The sequence below is a fragment of the Equus asinus genome, chromosome 10 (genome assembly GCF_041296235.1).
Source record: "Equus asinus isolate D_3611 breed Donkey chromosome 10, EquAss-T2T_v2, whole genome shotgun sequence".
In the NCBI taxonomy this organism is placed as follows: domain Eukaryota; kingdom Metazoa; phylum Chordata; class Mammalia; order Perissodactyla; family Equidae; genus Equus; species Equus asinus.
Window position 1 is genome coordinate 24,665,676 of NC_091799.1, and position 24,786 is coordinate 24,690,461.

At 40.7% G+C, this 24,786-nt stretch overlaps 2 protein-coding genes across 16 annotated transcripts in view; one reads left to right on the forward strand and one right to left on the reverse strand.

Moving 5' to 3' along the window:
- The window catches only part of LOC106824211 (protein CutA homolog), a 37,274-nt gene extending 34,385 nt beyond the window's left edge, over positions 1-2,889 (reverse strand). For 14 of the 15 annotated variants that reach the window (XR_011506258.1, XR_011506261.1, XR_011506259.1 and 11 more), the window contains exon 1: positions 2,530-2,778. Coding sequence is in view for 5 of the 15 variants with exons in the window: in XM_044778935.2 (XP_044634870.1) it covers positions 2,530-2,598 (69 nt within the window). In the remaining 10 variants the exon portion in view is untranslated. Of the gene's footprint in view, positions 1-2,529 lie in introns of all 15 variants that reach the window. The other variant, XM_014830400.3, reaches the window with a different exon arrangement.
- Positions 2,890-5,861: 2,972 nt separating this feature from the next.
- On the forward strand, positions 5,862-24,281 carry PSMD5 (proteasome 26S subunit, non-ATPase 5). Its single transcript, XM_014830399.3, has 10 exons — positions 5,862-6,969; positions 12,531-12,675; positions 13,709-13,822; positions 14,265-14,393; positions 15,907-16,016; positions 17,705-17,847; positions 18,623-18,814; positions 20,705-20,814; positions 21,197-21,337; positions 23,459-24,281. Exons 1-10 carry the CDS (start codon positions 6,794-6,796, stop codon positions 23,714-23,716), a joined length of 1,518 nt encoding a protein of 505 aa, XP_014685885.1. The 5' UTR covers positions 5,862-6,793; the 3' UTR covers positions 23,717-24,281.
- The last annotated feature ends 505 nt before the right edge of the window (positions 24,282-24,786 follow it).

A 24,786-nucleotide genomic window follows, 5' to 3' on the forward strand; every position in this document is an offset into this window, starting at 1 on the left:
CTCTGCTTGGAGGATATAATGGAGCCATTAATAGGGAGGGAGGCAAGTAGCAAGGAGTCCCACTGTGACTCAGGCAAGACTGAACAAGAGTGTGCTTCTCCTGCCTCCCAGCCCAGGACTCATGTCTTGCTCAAATAAACCTCTGTCCTCCCACTTCTATGACATTATCGCCTGGGCCCTGGCTCCTACTTCTTGGCAGGGCCTGAGTAGCGTTTTTATGTCTTTAGCTTCAGTTTGACTAGAGGCCTGTCTGGGTTGGGTTTCTCATTCCCTCCCACTACCTCCACCAACACCTACAATTCAACACACTAGTTCTCTGAACTAAACCAATGAAGCTTTTATTGTGCATATTTTTTAATGACAACTCAATCAGACTCTAGGAAAAAAACAAAAGCACAAGAGAGTAGGATTTAAATCCTAGTGCCAGTACTGCTAACTGCCTGTGGCCTTCGACAAGTTGCTTCTCCCTTCTGTAAATGTTATCTAGAAATTGGAGATCACGACACTTGTGCTGCCTACCTCAGAGTTGCCATGGGTTCAAACAAGATAGGAAAAACAATTTGTAATCACTAATTCAATAAGGGAAGGGACGGTCCCTTGCTCATCACTGTATCCCCACTGTAACACGGCACACAGCAGTTTCTCAATAAATACTTGTAGACTAGTGAATTAATCCACAAGCAAGACACTTATTACTGAGACTAAGTAGGTCTCAGTAAGTAGGGAAGTAAGTAGGGCTTTTTGGGTCACCCACTGTTAACAGTGCTTTTAGTAGAGAACTGGACATATTGGAACACTGTAAGGTGTCAACTACACGCAAGGTGGCTTCCAGCAAAGACTCTACACAAAAGGAGCAATGGCCTGTCCCCCAACCAAAAAGACCATTCCTAGGGAAGATCTGGGGCATTTCAGACAGCAGGTATCAGTGGAAAACAGAGCTAACAGGATTAAATATAAACTCACCTAAAATGTACTGAAACTCTTATATGAACTCATAGTCAAAATACTAAGAGGCAAATGGGCCCTCAGGTAGTATCTAAGACAACCCTTAATTTAACAGATAAGGTAACTGAAGCAGAACATACAGAAACTCTGTGTCAGAACCAAGACTTGAATCCAAGACTCCTGCCTCCCATTCTAGGCTCCCTGAACTGCAAGGAAAATTGACTAGGAATTGATCTAGTAGGGTCATTTCAGCTTCACTTAATCCAGTGGTTCTCAACTCAGGGCAATTTTGCCCCCCAGGGGACATGTGGCAATATCTGGAGAGAATTTTCACTGTCATGACTGGGGAGGAGATGCCATTGGCATTTAGCGGGGAGAGGCCAGTACTGCTGCTAAACATCCCTCTGTTGTACCATTGATCAAACTGAAATACAGACAGTTGTTTACACATGGCTCCCGCATTGGACATGTGCTCTTCAGTCTCATTTACTTCTGTATTCCCAGCACTTTACAACCCCTGACATGGAGTATGGACTTGAGAAACATTTGTGGACCATATCAACAAAGTATCAGCATGAAAGTTCAGTTTGGAACCAAGAGTGGACCACAATATGTGAGAAAGCAACATTATATGAATGCAAAATTGATGGAAAATACACACATCACAATATTCCCTAGGAGAGACATTATAATGGGAAAAGATCTACTATAATTTTTTTAAGTTTTTATAACATTTTCATAATTATGTCTTTTACTGTATTTTTCTAATTTTATGTTCTTTTCAAACATTTTATGTATCTTTGGATTATTTCATGTTTCGTTTTGCCTCTTTCCTTTTTTTGTCCTGGAGTATTTGCAGAGCCTTTAGGAGGTTATGGTTGACTTTACAGTCTGTTAGGGAGAAGGGGCCTCAGAAACCACCTAGTGGTTCTATACTTGCCATCCTAGTTTTAAAGAATCCGTGAATACTCTGAAAGTGAATGCAACTTTCGTGTTTATCTATACATTTTCCTTGGGTGCAAATTCAGAACTTTCTCCCAAAAAATTCAAGAAAAATTACAATCCCAAAAAGGTTAAGGGCCACTCATTTGTGCCCATTTTTACAGATGAGGAAAATAAGGGAACAAAATTACCCAAAAAGTGAGCAGCAGAGCTGGGCTAGACCCCTGGGTACCACCACTGGAGACACTCTGTAGTCATTTCCAACTTTAACATTGTAAGATATTTCAGAAATGCAAAAAAAAAAGCCCCCAGAAAAATACAGAAAAACAAGACCGTAACTGCAATACAAAGAGAAAAGGAATCTAGACGAGAACTCACTAGCAGACACCCCTTCCCCTCTCCGACCACCCTGGCAACGAAACACAGCCCAGTCACTCCTCCTCACAAGGTAACCTTCAGAACCACGCCACAATCTCCAAGACACCGGTGGTGTCGCCAGGGACTTTACCATCCACCCTCTACCTGCCTGCCCCCAGCTCAAAATCCCAGGAGCACTAAAGAGAAACTCGCCTTCTTCCCTCAGTCCTCAGACTAGAGGTTTGGGCTGAGGGGGTTCGTAGCGTCGGAGCGTGGGGCACTCACCAGGAGGCATATAAAGACAGAGGGCCGCGGGTAGCCTGGCAGAGGGCACCGTGAGCCCAGCTTGTCCATGGCGTCGCTGGTAATTGAGCAGCACAGCCCTGGGGATCTACAGCCCCAGGCTGAGCTGCCGACTGGTGGGCGGGCACTGAGGGCCTCAACTGCCCTCTCCCCTCACCACCTGCTGCTGGGCCCTCACCCCACCAGGCCCCAGACAGGCTAGCCGGAAGGAGGCAGTGCACGGGGTGGGGCAAGAGGGAGTAATTTTCACTGGGCAACTCTCTAGAAACACAAAACCCAAGCACCACATGCAGATCTACAACTCCTACAAAAATAAAAATCCTAATTTTCCCTCCCCACTCTAACAACTAAAAAAAAAAAACCTCTGAACTCCCCAGAGATGTACAGATAAAAAGATCTAAGTTTCTTAGATACATAAAACCTTCAGAAACCACAGCGCACAAACAATAACACACATATGCAAAACTCTCCCACTTTATACAGGCCCGTCCTGCCAACAAAAACAAGTGAGTGAAGCACACTCAGCTGCCTCCCCGACCCCACATGACCCCCTCCTCCCAGATCTCCCTTCTAATCCTCCTCGGCTTAGAAGGCTCCGGCTCTGACTGCTCTCCCTGTGAATGCATTCACCTTTCCAGGGCAGCTGCTCGCTGCAGCCTTTCCCAGAGTTAAGCTCACAGTTCTCAGTGTCCCCAAAGGCACTTTGCACACACTTCTGTTGCCACATTTAAGAGCACCATAGGGAGCTGAAACAAACAAGAAAAGCAGCAAGCTGCCCTTCAGGAATGCAGAGTCCACTGTTGCCAGGGTTTCCAATTTCTTAATCCAGCTCTTTAATGCGAAATATCTTAGTTTTTAAAATATGATATTTCTGAGGTGGGGGAAGGGATTGAGTGCACAAGGGCACAAGCAAACGTTTTTAAGTTAAATGAACTGTTCTATATCTTGATTGTGGTAGTGGTTACACAAGTGTCAAAAAAACCAACAAACTGCAGACTGAAACTGGTGAAGTGTATTGTATGTAAATAGTACCTTAAACAAAGGGAGGGGGGAAGCTAGAAACCAATTCAAAACTCCGTTAACTGGGCAGACCAAAGAAGACACATCCGTCAGCCAAATCTAGCCGCAGGCTTCCAGTTCACAGCCTCTGTGTTTATTTTAGTTACCTGTTTACCTGTCTGTCTCATTCCTTAGGACTATAAATTCTTAAAGGCCTGATCCATTTCCTAGCAAAGTGTCTGACAAAGTTAGTAAATCAATTATAGCCCTAGTCCTATCATTTACACCGTTGGCTGTGCAGACTCAGGAAAGTTACTTAACCACTCTGAGCTTTGGAGGGTTTTTTGGTAAAAGAAGGGCTAACACCTCCTTCATAGGCCTAAAGTGAGGATTAACAGAGAAGATGAATATCAGACTGCCTTATAAAATGTAAGACTATGTCAGCATTTCAAGAGCTACTAGTCTCATGCCAACTACCAAGGTTAACTCAGAAAAGCTCCACTTGTGATTAAAGATTTTAGTATCTGTAGAAAAAATAAAGTTAGAGAAAATGAGGCTGAGTGGTCCTAAGAAAACCATTATATTCAAAGTCTACAAAAAGAAGTCAAGACTGTGATCTTTTATACCTATTACAATAAGAAAGGCCACTGTCAACAACTATTTACCTTAGATCCTGAGATGAGTTCCTGAGATGGTGTCTCCAAGTTTAGCACAGGACCCCGCAGAGTTTATGCTCAATAAATGTCTGTTGAATGACTAAATGAGATGGATGTGTGGCTGATGATTATAAGGATGGTCACGATGAAGATGATGTTAGGACAAGAGGGGAAGGATGGCAAGAGATGAACTGTTATTTGGAAGAAACTGCCTCTGGAGTTTTTTCTTCCTTCAACTCAGGTATCTCTACTCTCTCCAGATTCAATTCCAAAGTTAGATTCCAAAAGTCCAGGTCTGCATTTATGGCTTTGGCAGATTCTTCAGATATAGTAAGATTCTTAGGGCCACTGCCTGAGGGTTCAGGCTCTTCTGGAGGTTTCTTATCCTCTTTCTCTCTACCTTCTCCTCCTCCTTATCAGATTCAGAATCAGATTCAGACTCCCCTTCAGACTCAGATTCTGTATCCATCTCCTTCACCCACATTAATTCCTCTTTATTGTTTGTGTCTTCTTTCTCATTCAACTCATTGGCTTTATTTTGAAGGTTGTTTTGCACCTCTTTATAGGTATAGAACACTTCACTGAAATCTTTTTTAAAGGCCAAACTTCAATCCAGGAAAGGATCCATATCAATTGCAGCATCAGTGAGGTCTGAGGCCTGGTCTAAGACAGCATCCAATGTTCCTAGATTCATCTTTACCTCTGGTTCCAGGGACTTGCCTTCTTCTTCATCTATGGATGGAGACTCTCTCTCAGTTATTGCTAAAGCTTGAAACTTGAATAGCTCGTTAATTTCACTTTCACTGATTTTGATGAATTTAAAGCCCATCTGTTTTGCAGACTTTATGATTTTTTTAACTTCTTCATTGGCTTTAGGGAAACATGCACAATCACTCACAACATCCTCTCAAAGTTTCCACCAGGCTTTAAGAGCGGCTGGTTTTCATCCATCACCTCTTTTATCACTACCAAAGCACTGCTGTACTTCCCACGCTTCTTTCAAAGCAAGGCAAGCGTTTTGTGCAATACAGTCAGCAAACTGGTCAAATACATACTTGGTGTAACACCTTCTGAATGCTTCAATTATACCCTGATCCAAGGGCTGAAGACGGCTAGTGCCTTCCAGAGGGAGAAACACAGTATTATCATTATATGCACCAAGAATAATGAGTCTGGGTGATTGGGACCTTTGTCCAAAACTAGCAACACTCTGATTCAAGATTTCTTTCTGCTAAATAAGTCTGCGCTTGGATAAAACAATTATGAAACCAATCCAAAAAGAGGACAGCGGCTAATGTCACTTTGGGGTGTGATCAGCAGAAAACAGGAAGGCGTTTTTTATCTTTTTCCAGAAGACAAGTGGGATTAGGGTTTTTATAAAGGAGCAATGGTTTCATCATTTTGTCACCTGTGCACTGGCACTAAAAAATGAGGGAAATCCTGTCGTTTCCTCTCAGCTTTCCGGATTTTCGTCTTTCCCTAAAGTACGAGAAGGCATGCACTTCCCAAACAAGCTCATCTCCTCGGCGAGGAAGATCTGTTGAGGCACTTGGCCTCTAGCTCTGATCAGTCTGTGGAGTTGCTTGGAATACTTGGGTGCTGACTGGGCATTTAACGGTTCTTCCTCCCCCATCAGGCTCGAATTTCGCAGACTGTAGCGATTTCTAAACTTCTCAAACCATCCCTTGCTCGCAGGACACTGATCTGGGTTGCCCTTCCCAGTGGCTTCCACCAGTTGCTTGTAAATGCGTTTGGCCTGGCTGCAGACGGCCCTCAGCATCACAGGCCGCCCCGCTCTGGTCTGGTCCTCGACTCAGGTTAACTCAGTCTCCATTGTTGACACGTCTACGTCACGGAGAATGCACAGCACCCCGGAGCAGACGGGCGAAATACTCTCCAGGCTGGCCCTAATGACCCTGGTGTTTTGCTTCATGGTTCGCCCGGTTGACTCATTGACGCCAGAAAGGCGCCCCACGTCGGTTTACTCACGCCGTCTTCCAGCTTCTCGAGAATTTTCATCGTGTCTTCCAGAGGCATGCCACTTCGCCTCCTCTTGGTACGTGACCGGCCGGGGAGCGGCATGCCCATCGCCTCCGCCCCGCCCGAGGTGGCCTCAGGGCTGCCCGAGCCTCAGCGGCCTCCAGCACCGCCGCTCTCGCCGCAGCCCAGGGTCCGGCTGGAGAGCAGGAGGCCACCCGCGAAGCCGTTCAACCTGGGGGAGGTCCTCATTCTCACCACTCCGCTAGCCGGGCAGAGGACGAACCTTCGCTCTCTCTGCGAAACACGCAACCCAACCGGAGAGTCGGCCGGCGCGACCAACTGAGCGGAGCCCGCGACGACGCGCGAGCGCGACCCCTCACCCTCTAGCGACCATCGGTTCGACCCTAACGGCCGCTGTCTCGCGAGGCTTGACAGCCCGCGAGCACGCGCAGCCCGCCAGCCCCGCATTGCTATTGGTGCGGCCCCAGCAGCTCGCAGCCACAGCCGAAACTCGGAAAAAGGAGGCTGCGCTGGGCAGATCTCGCGAGACTCAGGGAAGCTCGCCGGGAAGAGGGCCGAACCGACAACCCGCGAGCCCCTGCGGGAGGGGCATGATGGCGGCCCAGGCGCTGGCGCTGCTGAGGGAGGTGTCGCGGCTGGAAGCGCCGCTGGAGGAGCTGCGCGCGCTTCAGTCGGTGCTGCAGTCAGTGCCGCTGAGCGAGCTCCGCGAGCAAGCGGCGGAACTGCACCTTGGCCCGCTTTTCTCGCTGCTCCACGAGAACCACAGGTGAGAGGACCCCGCGGCTTGAATGGGGGAGAGTGACATCCCCGAGCATGGACACCCGGGTGGCTGGGGTGACGGGGAAGGCTTTTGCCCAGTCGCAGTGAGGGTAGCGTATAGCTGAAATTCAGAGAGGGAAGGTCCCTGGGCTGAGAGGCTAGAGACAGGGTTCAAGTCCAGGTTCTGCGGTGTGCCCCTGGCCTCACTGACCTCATCCTTGAAATAGGAATTGGAGGAGGAAGCAGGGTTGCCCATCTACAGGGAGGACGCCACAATCCTGTGTACACGCCTTTAGCTTTTCTCCCCCTCTTATGAAGGGGTACTATCCTGGCAGTCTGGCAAGATCCGTCAACATTTTTCATTCACTTGCCTTTTGATCCAGTAATTCTTGTAGAATCTTAACGTGCAGGTGTACTCCCACACAAATGCACCGCCTATGCAGGGATATCCGTAGCAGAAGGTGAAAGCAAGAAACTAGAAACAACCTAAATATCCATTAAAAGAGGATTTTAAATAAATTATGACACATTAGTATGTAACTCTGTGCAGCGATTAGAAAAACTGAGATAGATCTATATATGTGGCCATGGCAAGATCTCTAATATATGTTGTTGAATGAAAAAAAATCGTGTGAGTTTATGATCCCATTACGTGTAATTTTTAAAAAGGATTACACTCTTCCCCTCAAACTCACAGTGGCTAGTATAACATTGGGAATATCTGAAAGGTACAGCAGGAACTATTAATATGGAAGTGGGACTTAGAATGGTAGGATGGCAACTTTTACTTTTCATTTTATGCACATTTGTGATATTTGGTTAAGAAACACTTTGTATTTGATCATCTGATAATGTAAAAGGGTTTAAAATGTTTGTGATCCAGAAATTTAAAAGTGACCTTTCTGCTTGAAAAGGATGAGTCATTGAATCAACACTGGATGATTTCGGAAGGCTCTCTTGGCTCTAGCCTAAGATTCCTCCCTTTTTCATACTTGTTCTCCCGTCATTAAATCCATCAGGTAACATTATTGAGGTCTGTCTATGAAATATCCCTTATTTGTTCACTTTCATTGAGTCCTTCATTTTCTCCCTCTTGCTGGGTCTATTGCATTGTCTGACTTCTTATTACCTCAAAGCTTCCTTTCTAGCGTGTCCTTGCTATGCCACAACCACAGTGAACTTCTCAGGTCACTTGGCTCACATCTTTTCCATGGTTTCCCATTGCCTACAGTGTAAAATCATGACTTCTTAGTCTGGTATTTGGACCTTTACAGCATATTTCCACCCTACTTTTCCAGCCTCAACTTTTCCCTCCACTCCTATTCATGTGTTTCATCTCCTCCAGATACCAGGTGGCACCATTCACTTTCTCTTGAGCATGACTTGGCACTTTCCTAACTTTATTCATGCCAGTCCTTCTAACTGAAATGCCCTCCCCTCTCTCCAAATCTGACCATCCTTTAAGGCCCAGGTGAGGGGCCATCCACTGCATATAGTCTTTCTTAGTCACTTAAGTGACTGGTCCTCAGATCTTCTGAGGGACATTATCATAACTTCGGTTAATGATGCTTTACACTATTGCCATATATTATAGCTTCAAATGTATTTATTTCCAGTTTGTAAATTCTTTGAAGGCAGGGGCCGTATTTTGTTCATCTCTGCAACCCTCCTAGGGTGCAACACATAATACAATATAAGCTAAATAAAAGATTAGACTCATAAATTTTGGAGAGGCCTAGTCCAACCACTTTATCTTATAGATGAAGAGACTTTCAAGGCTCATATCATAAGTTAACACCAGGGATGCAGTAGGAACTGAAACGAAGAGGAGTCTTAAGAATAAGTTCTGTGGGGGAGATCGTTTGCTGAATGAAGGAGCAGGGCTCTAGCAAAGAATCATAATGAAAATTTAAAGGCAGGGTACTTCAGAACTGACTACATAGTAGATACAAACTGCAGTTTGTGGGAATAATTCTTCTCTGGATAGTAGATTGGCAGTCTCCAGATACATTGCTGTTATCCTGGTTAAAGCACTCAGGTTGCTATATATTAGTTCAAGGTCTGGTCTAATAGATGTGAATCTACAGTCTCGACAGGAGTTTCTGTGAGGGAAAGTATGTCCTAAGATTACTGCTTTACAACACGGAAGTCAAACAAGACTGATTGTAAGTTATTAACTCTTTGGCTTCTTGGTACCAAAGGGCCACATGTGACTTGAAATTTGTGCACTACACAGTTTAACCTACCGTTGCTTTTTCTTAAAACAGCTTTATTGAGATATAATTTACATAAAATAAATTGTGCATAATAAAATGTACAATTTAACGAGTTTTGACACATATATACCCATGAAACCATCACCACAATCAACATAGCAAAGATATCTCTCACCCCCAGAAGTTTCCTCATGCCTCTTAGTGATCCCTCCCTGCCTCAGCCAGGCAACCAGTGATCTGCTTTCTATCGCTATCGATGAGTTTGCCTTTATTTTTTAGAGTTTTATATAAGTAGAATCATACAATATACACTCTTTTTTTTGGTTTCTTTCACTCAGCATAATTTTAAGTATTATCCATGTGGTGTGAATGAATACTTCATTCCTTTTTATTGCTGAGTAGTCATCCATTGTATGGATGTACCACAATTTGTTTACCAATTCACCTGTTGATGAACATTTGCATTGTCTCCAGTTTGGGTATATTACAGATAACACTGCTATGAACATTTATGTACAAGTCTTTACGTAGACATATTCTTTCTTTTCTCTTTGAGTAAATACCTAGGAGTGGAATGGCTGGATCATATGGTAGGTGTATGTTTAACTTTTAAGAAACTGCCAAACTGTTTTCCAAAGTGATTCTACCATTGTACATTCCCACCAGCAGTGTATGAGAGTGGATTATAAACGTAAATATAAAACCTAAAATTATAAAACTTCTAGAAGAAAACTTTAGAAAAAGTTTTTGTGACCTTGGGTTAAACAAAGATTTCTTTGATGTGACACCAAATGCATGATGCATAGAAGAACAAATGGATAAAGTGGACTTCATCAAAATTAAACATTCTGCTTTTCCAGGGTCACAGTTAAGAGAATGAAAAGGCAAGTCACAAATGGAGAAAAATCTTTGCAAAGAATATTTCTGATAAAGGACTGGTATTCAGAATACATAAAGAACTCTCAAAACTCAATAACAAGAAAGGAACCCAACTTAAAAATGGGCAAAATATTTGAAAAAGAAGATATATGGCTGACAAATAAGCATGTGAAAAGATACTCAACATCATTAGTCATTAGGGAAATGCAAATTACAATCACATTGAGATTCTACTATATACCTATTAGAATGGCTAAAACAAACTAAAATCACCAAAGCAACTCAAGCGTTCATCAGTGGATGAATGGATAAACAAAATGTGTTATATACATATAACGGAATATTATTCAGCCTTAAAAGGGAAGGGAATTCTGACGTGTGCTACAACATGGATGAACTTTGAAGACATTATACTAAGTGAAATAAGCCAGGCACAAAAGGACAAATGCTGTATGATTCCACTTGTATGAGGTGCATAGAGTAGACAAATTCCTATAGATAGAAAGTAGAATGGTGGTTGCTACCCGCTGAGGGAAGGGGAGAATGAGGAGTTAGTTTTTAATGGATACAGAGTTTCAGTTTGGGAAAATGAAAAAGGTTGTTGGAGATGGATGGTGGTGATGGTTGCACAACTGTGTGAATGCACTTAATGCCACTGAGCTGTTTGCTTACAAATGGTTAAAATGGTAAATTTTATGATATGTACAATTGCAGTTTTTTAAAAGAGGAAAGGAAACGTGTACCCATTAACAGTAACTCTCCATTCCCCCTCTTATCCCCTCCTCCAGCCCCTCGCAACCAGGAATCTGCTTTCTGTCTTTATGGATTTGTCTATTCTGGACATTTCATATAAATGGAATCATCATCAAAAGGAACACTTTTGTCTCTGGGTTCTTTCACTTCACATATTTTCAAGGTTCATCCATGTTGTAGCATGTATCAGTACTTCATTCCTTTTTATGATTGAATAATATTCCATTGTATGGATATGCCACATTTTGCATTTATTAATTGATGGACATTTGGGTCGTTTCCACTGCTATGAACATTTGTGTACAAATTTTTGTGTGGACATATGTTTTCAATTGTCTTGGGTATAAGAACATTCTTAATTACTCCTTTAGGCTCAGTTATGCAAAGTACAATCCTTAAGTTAAAAGGATATGTTCCTTTTTAAGGCTTTTGCTGTGTATTGCTTAATCACCTTTTAGAAATGTGTACCAATTTAATTGCATACTCTTATTAGCGGTATGTGAGTGCCCATTTACTTGTACTGCCTATTAAGAGACGAGGAAGTTACTCTTGAAACACCTTCTGTATCTACATCTGGTAGTCATCAAGTTCTGATTAATGTAGTTCTTTAATAGCTGTTGAATCTTTTCCCTCTTCTCCATCCCCACTGCTACTCGCCTGTTTTATTCCTTCATCACTTCTCATTGTCAACAATGTCTTCTTTTTTTTTGTTTAAAGGTTGACCCCCTGAGCTAACATCTGTTGCCAATCTTTGTTTTTTTCCTTCTTCTCCCCAAAGCCCCCTAGTACATAGCTATATATTCTAGTTGTAGGTCCTTCTGGTTGTGCTATGTGGGACGCTGCCTCAGCATGGCTTGATAAGCGGTGCTGTGTCCACACCCAGGATCCGAACTGACAAAACCCTGGGCCACCTAAGCGGAGCGTGCAAACTTAACCACTTGGCCACGGGTCCGGCCCCTCAATGATGCCTTCTAACTGAAAATTCTTTCTCTAACACTGATGCAGAGTGATTTCTATAAGTCAGATCTCATCATGTTACTTCTGTGCTCTAAAACTGCTTCATGGCTTGTCATTGCCTTCTGGAAAAAGGCTAAGTTCCATTGCGGGACATAAAAGACCTATCAAAATCTGGCTTCTGGGCGTCTTTCCTGTTTTATGTCTTGCTGTTCATCTCCCGCCTTTTACCTCCTCCCCACCTCTCTCCCCTTCTGACCTAGTCATACCAAGCTACTTGTGGTTCCTTGAATGCATAACACTATCTCATTCCTCTCTGCCGTTTCGTGTGCTGCTACCCCCTCTTCCTAGAACAGGTACTGTCTTCTCTGAGATAACTCTCACCTTTTCTTAAAGTTTATCTCAGGTGTTACCCCTCTGAGAGACCTTCTCTGTACCGTCTTCTTATTTGAGCTGCCACAGCTTCCAGCCCGAACCTATAGCATTTATCTACCTGGATTATAGTTGCCTTTCTGTTTTTCCATATCTTCCATTAGACTGAGCTCTTTGAGGCTAGAGAATATATCTTATCCTTCTTTGTAGCCTCAGCACAGTCACGGCACTAATAGGTACTTAGTAAATTATTTAATAAATTAGTAGAAGCTAGTGTTTCAAAGGGAAGTCTGTGTGGAAGAGATCCTCACTGAGCTAAGTGGCAGATATTCTTAGCTTGTTACTTTCTACCTGGCAAGACATGAACTAATGAGAGCTATGGTGCCTCCTTTAGGGAACAGACTGCTTTGTGTGTATCCATTCTGGAGAGATTGCTCCAAGCTGTGGAGCCAGTTCACGTGGCCCGGAACCTCAAGGGTGACCTGCAGAGGGGGCTCACCCACCCCAGTGATTCTGTAAAAATCCTCACTCTGTCCCAGGTATGACATTTTACCAGCACGTAATAAAGGAACTGACATTTAGTGACTGCTTGCTCTGGACCAGGCTCTATGCTGCATGCCAAAGAAAGAGCGATAAGGAAAATATGATCTCTCTGTCTCTAGGGAGTGTCAAGGCTATTCTAATGTTCATAGCTAACTCTACCTGAGGGGATACAAGCTAAAGTAAGAATTCCACTAAGTACCGTCTGAGTCATTCATTCATCAAATACTGACTGAGTTCCTTTTACATGCCAGGCATTGTATCATATACTGTTAGTGCCACCAAGATAAATAAAGTGTATGTCTTTCCTTCAAGGAACCCCAAGTCTAGAGAAAAAGATTGCCATGTTAAGTCTTATAGCGGCATGAACAAAGTACTATTGTGAAGGTCACTAAACCAACCAATTAAGACAGTAACTCTTATCACCCTGGTAACCAGAATATCCTACTAAGATTTGGGTGAAGAGCTGCTGCTGAGGATTAATCTTTTTGAAATGTTAGGAGCTGAGCAGTTAGTTATCCAGTACATATTCAACTACTGTTTTTCCTTTTCTCCTCTAAATTGTTTATTCAACAAAAAGGCGAAACTATCAATTTATTCATTGATCATTTATGTGCCAGATGGTGTAGTAGGTGCTTTACCTGTTTAGTCTCATTTAATCTTCATTACTATCTTGCAGTTAAGTATTATAATCCCATTTTATTGACAAATATTAGGCTCAAAGAAGTTATTTAATTTGCCCAAGGTCAATGTAGCTAAAAATTGACAGAACTAGGATTTATATTGTTTTCACTCACTGAAGTGTCTCAACTCTTTACCCACCTTTTTTTTTTTCTTTCCTTTCAAAGATGTTACTAGACGATATGTGTGTTTAGCTTTAATGAATTTGGGTCATTTGGAATTTCTAATGACTTGTCTTAAAGCTGTAATCAGTAACTCCTAAAATAACTGCATGCTAAGGAAATTTGACCATTGTGTGTTCATGTGTTGCCCTACCTTGGAAGAGTATTTCTGATTTTTTCTTTCTTTCAGGTTGGAAGAATTGTTGAAAATTCTGATGCTGTTACTGAGATTCTAAATAATGCTGAATTACTAAAACAAGTCGTTTATTGTATTGGTGGCGAGAATCTATCTGTAGCTAAAGCGGTAAGTCAGCTAGAGCCATCAGCTTAAACGCGCAGAGATATTAGTGTCCTAAAAGGCAAGGAAGGGCCTTCTGGATTGAGAGGTAAACGTTTAAATGGATGATCTGTGTAATTGAATTTCCTACTACAGATATATGGTATCAGATAAATAAATGATGTCACATAAATACTAATAAAACCCTTCTGTTTTCTAGAAGACACATATCTGAATTATCCATCATAGGGCTTACAATGGGTTGCTTGATAGGAAACAAAACTTACATAATCTGCTTTCTGTTGAGAATAATATGTATCTTTTCCAATTATAAATAATAATAGCTAAAATGTAATGAATGCTCATTGGGCAAGGGGCATTCCATGCACTAATTTTCACATCAGTCTTATGAAGTAGATATTAATACTCTATATTTTTATGACTTAGAGATCTTTTCTTTCCTCATAAGGCCATTAAATCCCTGTCAAGAATATCACTGACCCAAGCTGGACTGGAGGCTTTATTTGAAAGCAATCTGCTGGATGATTTGAAAAATGTAATGAAAACAAATGACATTGTTCGATACAGGGTGTATGAGGTAAGACTAAAAGCACCGTTTCTGATGCCTACAATTCAGGATGCAGTCAAGCTTGCATTGGAAGGAAGATGGCTTGTTTAACATGCATTTATTGAGTACATAGTCTGTGTTAGGCCCTATACCACATGCTGGAGATATAGTGATGAACTCCCAGCCTAGTGTGAGACAGATAAGAAATGTTTACACTGCACTGTAAGTGCTATAACAGAGGAGATACCATTGGAACTGGACTTTGAAAAAATTAGTTGTAAGAAGAAATGGCTCTCATTCGCACGAGCTTTGTACTGAGCGCTGTGCTAAATCCTCACAGATGTCATCTTCAGTTTTCACAGTAAACCCTATACATCATTATCATTAACCTCACTATTGATGGAGTAGTTGACCCAAGGCCACACAGTTGATAGGCTACGTATTCAAAATGGAACCCTCTACAGTCTAATTCTCGCTTCAAAACACTCGTACTTTTCATGTCTTGATACCACACTGTTCTGGTTCTCCTTCTGCCTCTAGCTGTTTCTTCCCAGTCTCCTGGCTCATTATCCTCTATGGAACTTGTAATGGTTGGAGTTTGTGAAGGTGAAGTCCTGAGCCCTGTTCTCACTGTACTCTGTATTCGTTCCTAGGCAGTATCGTTCATCCTCTGATTTCACTTCCCACCTGTAATGGTGATGACTCTCAAACATAAACTCCGTCCCAGATCTCTCTTCTGAGCTCAGAGCCTCGGGTCCAACTGCTTATTCACTCTCTCCCCCTTGGACATATTCTGGGCCCCTCACACTCATTAAAACCAAACTCCTGATCTTTTCTACCTGCTTCCTGCCCCTAATAAAAAACAGCAGCAACAAAGTGGCCCTGTCCCACAGTCCTCATGGTTGGATATTAGACTTAAGCTCATTCTCTGTGGGGCTTTGTTCTCCCTACCACTTATCTATTCAGTCATCATGTCATGTTGGTTTTACTTAAACCCATGCATTTCTCTTCCTTGGTATAGCCACCAACATCCTAGTCTAAGCTACCAGTATCTCTCACGTGGACTGCTGTATTTGCATCCAAACTGGTGTCCTTATTTTGTCACCACTAGTCTGTCTTCACATGCAGTCCGAATGATCTTTTAAAAATCTAAATCTGATTCCGTCATACCTGTGCTTAAAATCCTTCAGTGTCCTATATCTTTCAGTAAGCCCTCAGGACGTGCCTGTGAATGATTGACTGATAGAATGTATGCATGAATGAATGAATGAATGATTTTTACAATCTGTCTGTTATTGCTGATTCAGGCTTTTGCACTCTAATTGATGATTTTTTTTTTTAAGTGCAGATACACCTAGATATAATGGAGTGTTTCTGTGTCAAAGTAATTTCTTATGTGTTCGATAAAGTTTTCCTACTTGTGGAGACAAACAATGGATTTTTTAAAATGCAATTATGTAAACTCCAACATTTAACTTAAAATGAGATCTGACAAGTTTGGGGCTGTTTTGACCTTTCTGCTTTTTCTGTTCTTTTCTTTCAGCTAATTGTGGAAATTTCTTCTGTGTCACCAGAATCTTTAAACTACTGTACCACCAGTGGACTGGTAACCCAGCTCCTCAGAGAGCTGACTGGTGAGGATGTGCTAGTCAGGTATGTTTTCTGAGAGAGTTCTTAAAGCAAAAAGTCCTCTTTTGAAGGGCCAGGAAACAACCTTGGGACTCAGTGTGATCTTCCCTGCTAGAGCCTATGCCCAGGTTGCAATCTCATGACTCATGTATGTCCTGAAGAAGCTTATATTGTGACAGCATACTAGAACTTAGCAAAACCCCGCATGACAATCCAGCTGCTTTTGAATAACTGGTTCCCTGTCCTTAGGCATGTGTGGTCTTAAAAAGTTACAATCACATGGTGATGCCATTTTGTGTTACTTACTGTGTTAATGTACACATTGTTTGGTGTTGGTTTGTTGTTAAATAATAGCACTATGGCATGATGGAAAAAAAGTGACTTTTTTTTTTTTTTTGAGGAAGATTAGCCCTGAGCTAACTACTGCCAATCCTCCTCTTTTTGCTGAGGAAGACTGGCCCTGAGCTAACATCCATGCCCATCTTCCTCTGAAACGTGACTTTTGAAAATGAGCAAGACTTGGACTTGAGTTCCTCTCTGCTACTTATTAGCTATTTGACCTTGGACAAATTATTGTAACCTTTCTGCACTTAAGTTTCCTCTCTCCTAAATGGGACAATGACAGCTGTAAAGAAGATAATATGAGGATTACATGATTGACCCCGTAGAGACCAAGACAATGGTTGACATAGGTCCTCAAAGAAATGTTAATTCCAGTCTCCTCCCTCCCAGCCCCCTACTCACTAAGTCCCCTTTACTATCTGCCAAAAGTTTCTTTATTGATATTCTACAATTTACTAATACATCCTCACTGTTGAACACTTAGTTTGCTTCAAGTATTTTGCTCTTATAATAGCACCATAGTTACCATCTTTGTGTACATAGGTTTTGTTATCCCTGTCTTAAATGATTTTCTGATCGTCCTATGTTCATTGAATGTGACTGAATTTGTTAATCTCAGATGCACAAATCAGTCACCAGTTACACTGTTTCAAAGCAGTCCTAATAAGGGAATTAATTTTGTTAATTTTTTTTAGCTTTGTATCAGATTTTGTGACATAGAAAAAAAAGCTTGCAAATAGTCAGTTAAAATACCTTAGGACCAACTATAAAAATACTTTTTTTAGTTAATTGGGGAAATTTGATCATGGTTAGGTATTAGATGATACCAAAGAATTATTATTAATTTTTTAATATGTAGAAAAGGCATTATAATTATGTGAGAAAAACTTCGTGTTTTTTAGAGATGCATGCTGACGTATGCAGGGGTAAATTACAAGATGACTAGAATTTGCTTTAAAACAATTCAGAAAAAAATGGAGAAAAAAGATTAAAGCAAAATCTTGATAGCTATACAATCAGGATTATGGGTACATTGGGGTTTACTGTACTGTCCTTTTTACTCTTGTATATGTTTGACATTTCAAAATAAAACAAAAGCTTAAAAAGATTTCCTAGGAAGTAACTATGTTATAATGGAAATAATAATGAGCCTCAAGTCAGAAGGGCAAGATTTAGGTCTAAACTCTGCCTTTTAATAACAACGTGATTCTGGACAAGACACTGCAATTTTCTCATCCTTCTGTCCTCATCTGAAAAGTAGAGCCAGGATCACTGACCGTTCAGATTTGATGGAAAGAATTAAATAGGATAACCTATGTGAAAGCAGTTTATAAAGTATGCTAATCCTATGCAAAATCTTGGCATCTCAGAGCAACCTGTATAGAGACGGTGACATCGCTGGCAAGTACTCATCATGGACGACAGTACCTTGCTCAGGAAGGAGTAATTGATCAGATTTCTAATATAATTGTTGGGGCAGATTCAGACCCTTTCTCTAGCTTCTATTTGCCAGGTAAGAAATATTGATGCCTGTGGAAATGATGGTGCATGTTTTGTTTCTGAGTTATCTCTGACAGGGGTGGCCAGGGATTGTTTTCTTGAGAGCTGCTTCCCTTGAGATAATACCCATAGCCCCTTAATGAGGTAGACTCTATTGCCCTGGAAGCTATGAACTGTTGATTGTCATTTTCTGGAAGTATTGCTACTTAGAGCATTAGGATGGTTTCCTTTCAACCTCGGCCAAAAGAAAAATAAAAGTACTAGTCACAACATTTACAGTACATTTCACAGATTCATCAAACTTCTGAGTTGGAATCTTTATTAATATAAGATCTACTCCAGCCGTTCTCTTCTAGGACATGGTTGATTCGTTTTTCTTGAGCACTTCCAGAATTTGGAGATTTATTCCTTCCTTAGGTAGCTTAGCTTATTTCATTGATGAACATCTCTGTCTAAAAATTTCTTCCTAATAATAACTCCAAACTTGCCTTCCTGTGATTTCTTTGTTCTCCCTCTTGCATATGACAGTGCTTCAGCATTTGGACCCAGCTTCATTAACACCTTGGGTTTTCTGTTCTCTCAGGACCAAACATCACAGGTCCTTCTTATTAAGTCTGTCTGATTTCCAGGGAATACAGTGCCATAACCTTTTTCCTCTTTCTAGCCTGTAGTTTACTATTGTCCCTATGAAAACATAGGGCCCACAATTTATGCTGTCTTCCTCCTCTATATTTTTAATATATTAAAATTTAAAATAATCTATTTTTAATGTATTTTAATATTTTTAGGATTTGTGAAGTTTTTTGGAAACCTGGCTATCATGGATAGTCCTCAACAGGTCTGTGAGCGTTATCCTGTCTTTGTGGAAAAAGTCTTTGAAATGACAGAAAGTCAGGACCCCACCATGGTTGGTGTAGCAGTGGACACAATTGGAATCCTGGGATCCAATGTTGAAGGAAAACAGGTGTTACAGAAGACAGGTTGGTGTGATTTGTTTTGGCTTTCTTTAGGGATATCTTCATTTTTGACAAGGATTTAAGATCATTAGCTAGTACATTAACTGTATCATAAAAACTGGTTTTTACAAGTGGCAGTCTTTTTACCATAATCTTAGACTCCTCCCTAAAAGTCTCATGATTATTACTGAAATTTTGTTTTTTGACTTGACTGGCCCACACACTCTTTCTCTTCTCCATCTGCCTTATGTAGTATTCATGGTACAAAGACCAAGGGCTGGAGTCAGAAAGACCTGGATTCATGTCCCAGTTCTAACACTCACCTAGCTTTTTGAACTTCATTTACTCACTTCACTACTCTAGGCCTCATTTTCCTCATTTATAAAAAGAGTCTAATGACTACTCAGGGTTGCTGTAAATATTTAATGAAAAGACACATTTGTTTCATATTTGTAATATCAAGAAAGGAAAAGAAATGAAAATTTGTTATAAGATTTTATGTTAAGAGTGATACTTTTGTGGCACATCCATGAGTATCTTGAAAGCACTGTGAATTCTACACGAAAAATAATAAATGCAGCACTGTTGAAACCCTGTGAGGTATATGCTGAAAGTGAACATGCTGTTGTGTATCACAACTTGTATCCTCATCACACGTTCTTTTCTAACTGCTTTTGCCTATGACATTTCCTCCTATGATCCTGCCAAGAACACACTATTGTCGTTCTCATTTTACAGATAAGGTAGCTGCAACTCAGAGAAGTTAAGAAAATTTTCTAAGATCATGCAGACTTTGGGCAGCTGCCACTCAAACCCAGGTCCTTTGATTCCAAATCCTCTGCACTTTGACTTATATATGCTGTGTTGCGTGTGACTCTGTGTTTTAGGACTGTCACTTGGTCTCTAACTACATATTTATTTTTATGTTGGTTTAGGTTGATAGGGGTCATAGTATACAAAAGCATACTTTAAAAAATCTCGTTGTTGGGGCTGGCCCCGTGGCCGAGTGGTTAAGTTCGCGCGCTCCGCAGCAGGCGGCCCAGTGTTTAGTTGGTTCGAATCCTGGGCGCGGACATGGCACTGCTCATCAAACCACGCTGAGGCAGCGTCCCACATGCCACAATTAGAAGGACCCACAACGAAGAATATACAACTATGTACTGGGGGGCTTTGGGGAGAAAAAGGAAAAAAATAAAATCTTTTAAAAAAAAAATCTCATTGTTCACTTAGGACGGGTATCATTTTTTTATAAAACAGAAAATAGCAAGTATTGACAAGCATGTGAGAAATTGGAACCCTTGTGCATATCTGATAGGAATGTAAAATGGTGTAGCCACTGTGGAAAACAGTTATGATGGTTTCTCAAAAAATTAAACGTAGAATTGCCATATGATCCAGCAAGACCACTTCTAGGTATATCCCCAAAATAATTGAAAGCAGGGACTCAAACAGATATTTGTACACCTGTGTTCATTCACAATAGCCAAAAAGGGTAGAAACAACCCAAGTGTTCATTGAATGGATGAATGGATGAGCAAAACGTGGCGTATACATACAATGGAATATTATTCAGCATTAAAAACAAATGAAATTCTCGTACATGCTGCAACATGGAGTAATCTTAAAGACATTATGTTAAGTGAAATAATCCAGATGGAAAAGGACAAATATTGTATGATTCCAACTATCTGAGATACCTAGAATAGTCAAATACACAGAGACAGAAAGTAGAAGAGTAGTCACCAGCAGGTGGAGATGGGGGAATGGAGAGTTCTGGAGATAGATGGTGGGGATGGTTGCACAATATGAATGTACTTAGTACCACTCAACTGCATGCTTAAAAATGGTTAAAATGGTCGATTTTATGTTATGTGTATTTTACCACAATAAAAAATCTCTCATTATCCTTCAAAGGAACTCGCTTTGAACGCTTGCTCGTGAAAATAGGATATCAAGCGAAAAATGCCTCAACAGAACTCAAAATTAGGTGTTTGGATGCACTTTCATCACTTCTTTATTTACCAGTAAGTAGATTGGGAAATTAATGAAGGACAGAGGGATACGTTTGGGAGAATAAATCTGTGTGAATCAGTATATCACTAGTTAACATACATGTTGACCAAATGCCATCTTTCTCACTCTTAGTAAAAGAAGATAACCATCATTCTATATGACTAGTGACATTTTTCAAAGTTAAAGTGGAATCATAGAGTATTAGAACTGGAGAGGATCCTAGAGATTGCTTAATTAACTCCGTGAAAAAAAAATTGGGAAAGTATAGGCTGGGTTTGGGGACGATTGCTCCTGACTTGGCAGAGATCACACAGTGAGTTAATGACAGAGTGCCAGCAGAACCCAGGTTTCCTGACTTCTAGATGTCTTGAGGTTTCCTTTTCTGTCCTGTAGCCTGAGCAGCAGACTGATGACCTCCTGAGGATGACAGAATCCTGGTTTTCTTCTTTGTCTCGGGACCCGCTGGAGCTCTTCCGTGGCATCAGTAATCAACCCTTCCCTGATCTACGCTGTGCTGCCTTAAAAGTGTTCACGGTAGGCATCCTCTTCTTTTCCACAGGTCCTTCTGGGACTCTGCCAGTTCAACATGTGAGTACTTACAATGAGCCAGTACCTCTGCCATGCCCCGGGGATACACAAGTGCTGCTATTAGTATAGACTAATGAGGGAGACAGATGTGTACATGGTATTAGGTATTATAAACTGTATTAGTAAAAGGTATTAGCTGCTGTGGCAGCAGGTTGAACAGGATGCTATGGGATCACAGAATTAATTCCAGATTCCTTCTCTGCCATCGGGCAAGCCCTTATTGACCAGCCCTGGTCATCTTCCTGAGCCTTATTTCCTTTTCCTGCCATTCCCCTTCTGGCACTTAATGTTCTAGTGATACCAACCCGCTTGCTTTATATCTCTGGACCCCTGTGTGCCCTCTACCTTCAGGCAATAAATATAATTGTAGAGTTAATTATATAATTACAGTTGTGGTGAGAATAATACCTCTGTGTTCTATTTATTACATTATGTTGAAAATGTTTATTTCTTGACCTGTTAAACAGTTTCTTAAGAATAGGAACCATATCTGATTTATCTTGGTAGCTCCCACACTTACCTGGTGCCTGGGCTCATGGAAATATAGTAATGACTTTAGTAATCGTAATAATGGGATTTCAGGCAGCATGCTTGGCCTAGAGAGGGAGGGAACAAGGAGAATGGAGGCGACAAGAGACGGGAGGCATCCTGCAGGATGTGATACCTGAACTGGGTCTTGAAGGATACAGGATTCCCATCAACTTCAAAAATGTTTCTACACTGCTTTACCCTTGTCAGTAGTCACTGTGGTAGTCCTTTTGGCTCCTGCATTGCTATTCCCGTTGTTACTTTATTTTTTTTCCACTCTTCTACCTTCTGCTCCACTTAGTTGGCCACAGCTGTAGAGATAATTTTTGATTTACTGGTTGGGATGGCTATTTTTATTTCAGCCCACCCTTCATCCTCAGCTTGGTAACTAAGCTGGTGTTTCTGGAACTTTAAGATCTTGTTAAAATGTAGATTCTGAGTCAGTGGTTCTGCAGTGGAGCTGAGATCCTGAATTTCTCACAAGCTCCCAGGTGACGCTGATACTGCTGGTCTGCCGAACACATGTGGAGAGGAAGAGCCTAGGCTCTAAACATGATTGTTCCTTGTTCATAAAATGTAGTGGTGAGGTTTTTAAAAATATTATAAAAGTGGTTTATTCACCATTTTAAAATTGGAGAAAGATTGAGAAGTAGAAGTTTTAAAATCACATAAAGTCATACCTGTTTGGTGTATTTCCTTTTAATATTAGTGTTAGTATTTATTAATTTATTTATTTATTGGTGAACTATCTCAAACATATAGTCATACCTTGCTTCCTCTGCCCAATCCCATTCCCCTCCTTCCCTCTCTGGATATAATCACTGTTAGGAATTCAGGGTTTACAACCCCACAAATGATTTAATACTTTTACTACATATGTATATATCCTTAAAACAAATTACAGTCTTTTACGTATTCTTAAACTTTGTAAATGGTATTATGCCATTCACGTCATTCTACAACTTTCTTTTTCTCTTCAACATTATGTTTTTAAGATTTATACTGAGAGAAGCAATTAGAAAGTCACTAGTATCTCATTGTATAGCCACAGTATATCATTCTTCTATAAATGAAGATTTAGATAATTTCTATTACAAAGGATGCTATAACGAACATTCTCAAAAATATCATCTTGTGCACATGTATGAGAATTTCTTTAGGGTAGTCTTTTATTTTCTAGTTTTTGTTTTATTTTTCCACTGTTGTAATATAATTTGGATCTACTTTTTTCATATACAGATTTACTTATCCTTTATAAATGTTATTCTTAATTTTTATTTAATTTTTTATGGCTATATACCATAATTTACTTACCCATCCCCTCACTGTTAGACATTTGTATTGTGACTTTCATACTATATTGAACATCTTTGTATACAAAGATTTTTTTAATATTTAGATTATTAAGTTAGATTCCCAGGAAACTAACATTTTTAAGGTTCATGTTGCTAAATTTCTTTCTAGGGACTGTGCCATCCCACTAGCAAACTTAACTTTTTAAGGCTCAGAGAAATTGAGTTCTTTCTATCTTCGTTTTAGGCCATTGCAGACCAACCCTGGGCTCAGAAACTTATGTTTAATAGTCCAGGTTTTGTAGAATATGTGATGGACCGGTCCGTGGAGCGTGACAAAGCTTCAAAGGATGCCAAATATGAACTGGTGAAAGCACTTGCCAATTCCAAGACAATTGCGGAAATCTTTGGGAACCCAAATTATTTGAGGCTCAGAACTTACCTGAGCGAAGGTCCATACTATGTGAAACCTATTTCCACAACAGCAGTGGAAGGAGCTGAATGATTGCTTCTGGAGTCTAGACCATTTTTTTTTACCAAACCTTCTCCTAAGCCATTTGACTCCATCTGTAATTTACAAAACAGAGACTTCCCTCCCCCAAGAATTATCATGGAGCATCTAATGTAATTTTATCACCAACATTTGTTGTGTTTCTACGTTGAAGTACAATCTGAAACCAGGAAAGGAGGCAAACTTGGTCAGAATTGAACCAAATGCTTTTCAGATTCCTTTGACTGCCTTAATCTTTGCAAGAAGATGGAAGTTTTGTTCTCCTCCCAGAACATTTCCATGAACTTACTGTCTTATTTTAAAATCTACTTCAACTGAAATAGAACCAGGTTGTTTCTGAATTCTCTTCACCACCCTTTTTTTGTTCTTTTTTGGTCCTTTTCCCCCTTCTGATGCCACTTTCAAAGTCTTGGATATAAATATTATTTGAAAAACAAGTAATATGGAATCTTAAAATTATGTTCTTCATACTAAGAATAAATACTTTTAATAAGGTCTCTTCTGATTTTTTTGTTACTATTATTCCTTTGAAAAATAGTAAATAAACCTTTTAAAAATGTTTCTGGTGTTCTTTGATGCTTTTTTGCTGTTTATCTATGAATTTTACTCTATAGTGGTTTTGGAGGAGGAGGAGTAATAATATACTAAACTGGAAACGTCCCCAAACTGTCTTTTTATTTACTGGTGGGTCGTCATTGTTGAGGGTTTTGCTTTTAATTTTTCAGAGTTGTCAAGTCAATATTGAGTTGATCAGAGAGAAGGAAACTGACTCCTAATAACCTGAGTTAGAACGAAAGGGACGCTATGTATAAACTAGGATGCCATCTCATTGATTAGCAAGGGATGCACTTTTTCATTGACCAAAAAATGTTCCCACCTGTTTTCCAGTGCCCTGCTCTCTAAACACCAAAGCACTCTGCATACCCATCGCCAATCCAGAGGTTTGTGCGTGAGTGTGTTATCAGAGTGTGACACTTCAGAATCTAGAGATAGGTCTCTTTTAGTCCATGGTGACGTTGATAAACCATCCCTGCTTTGTAACAAAATGGTTCTCAAGTGACTAG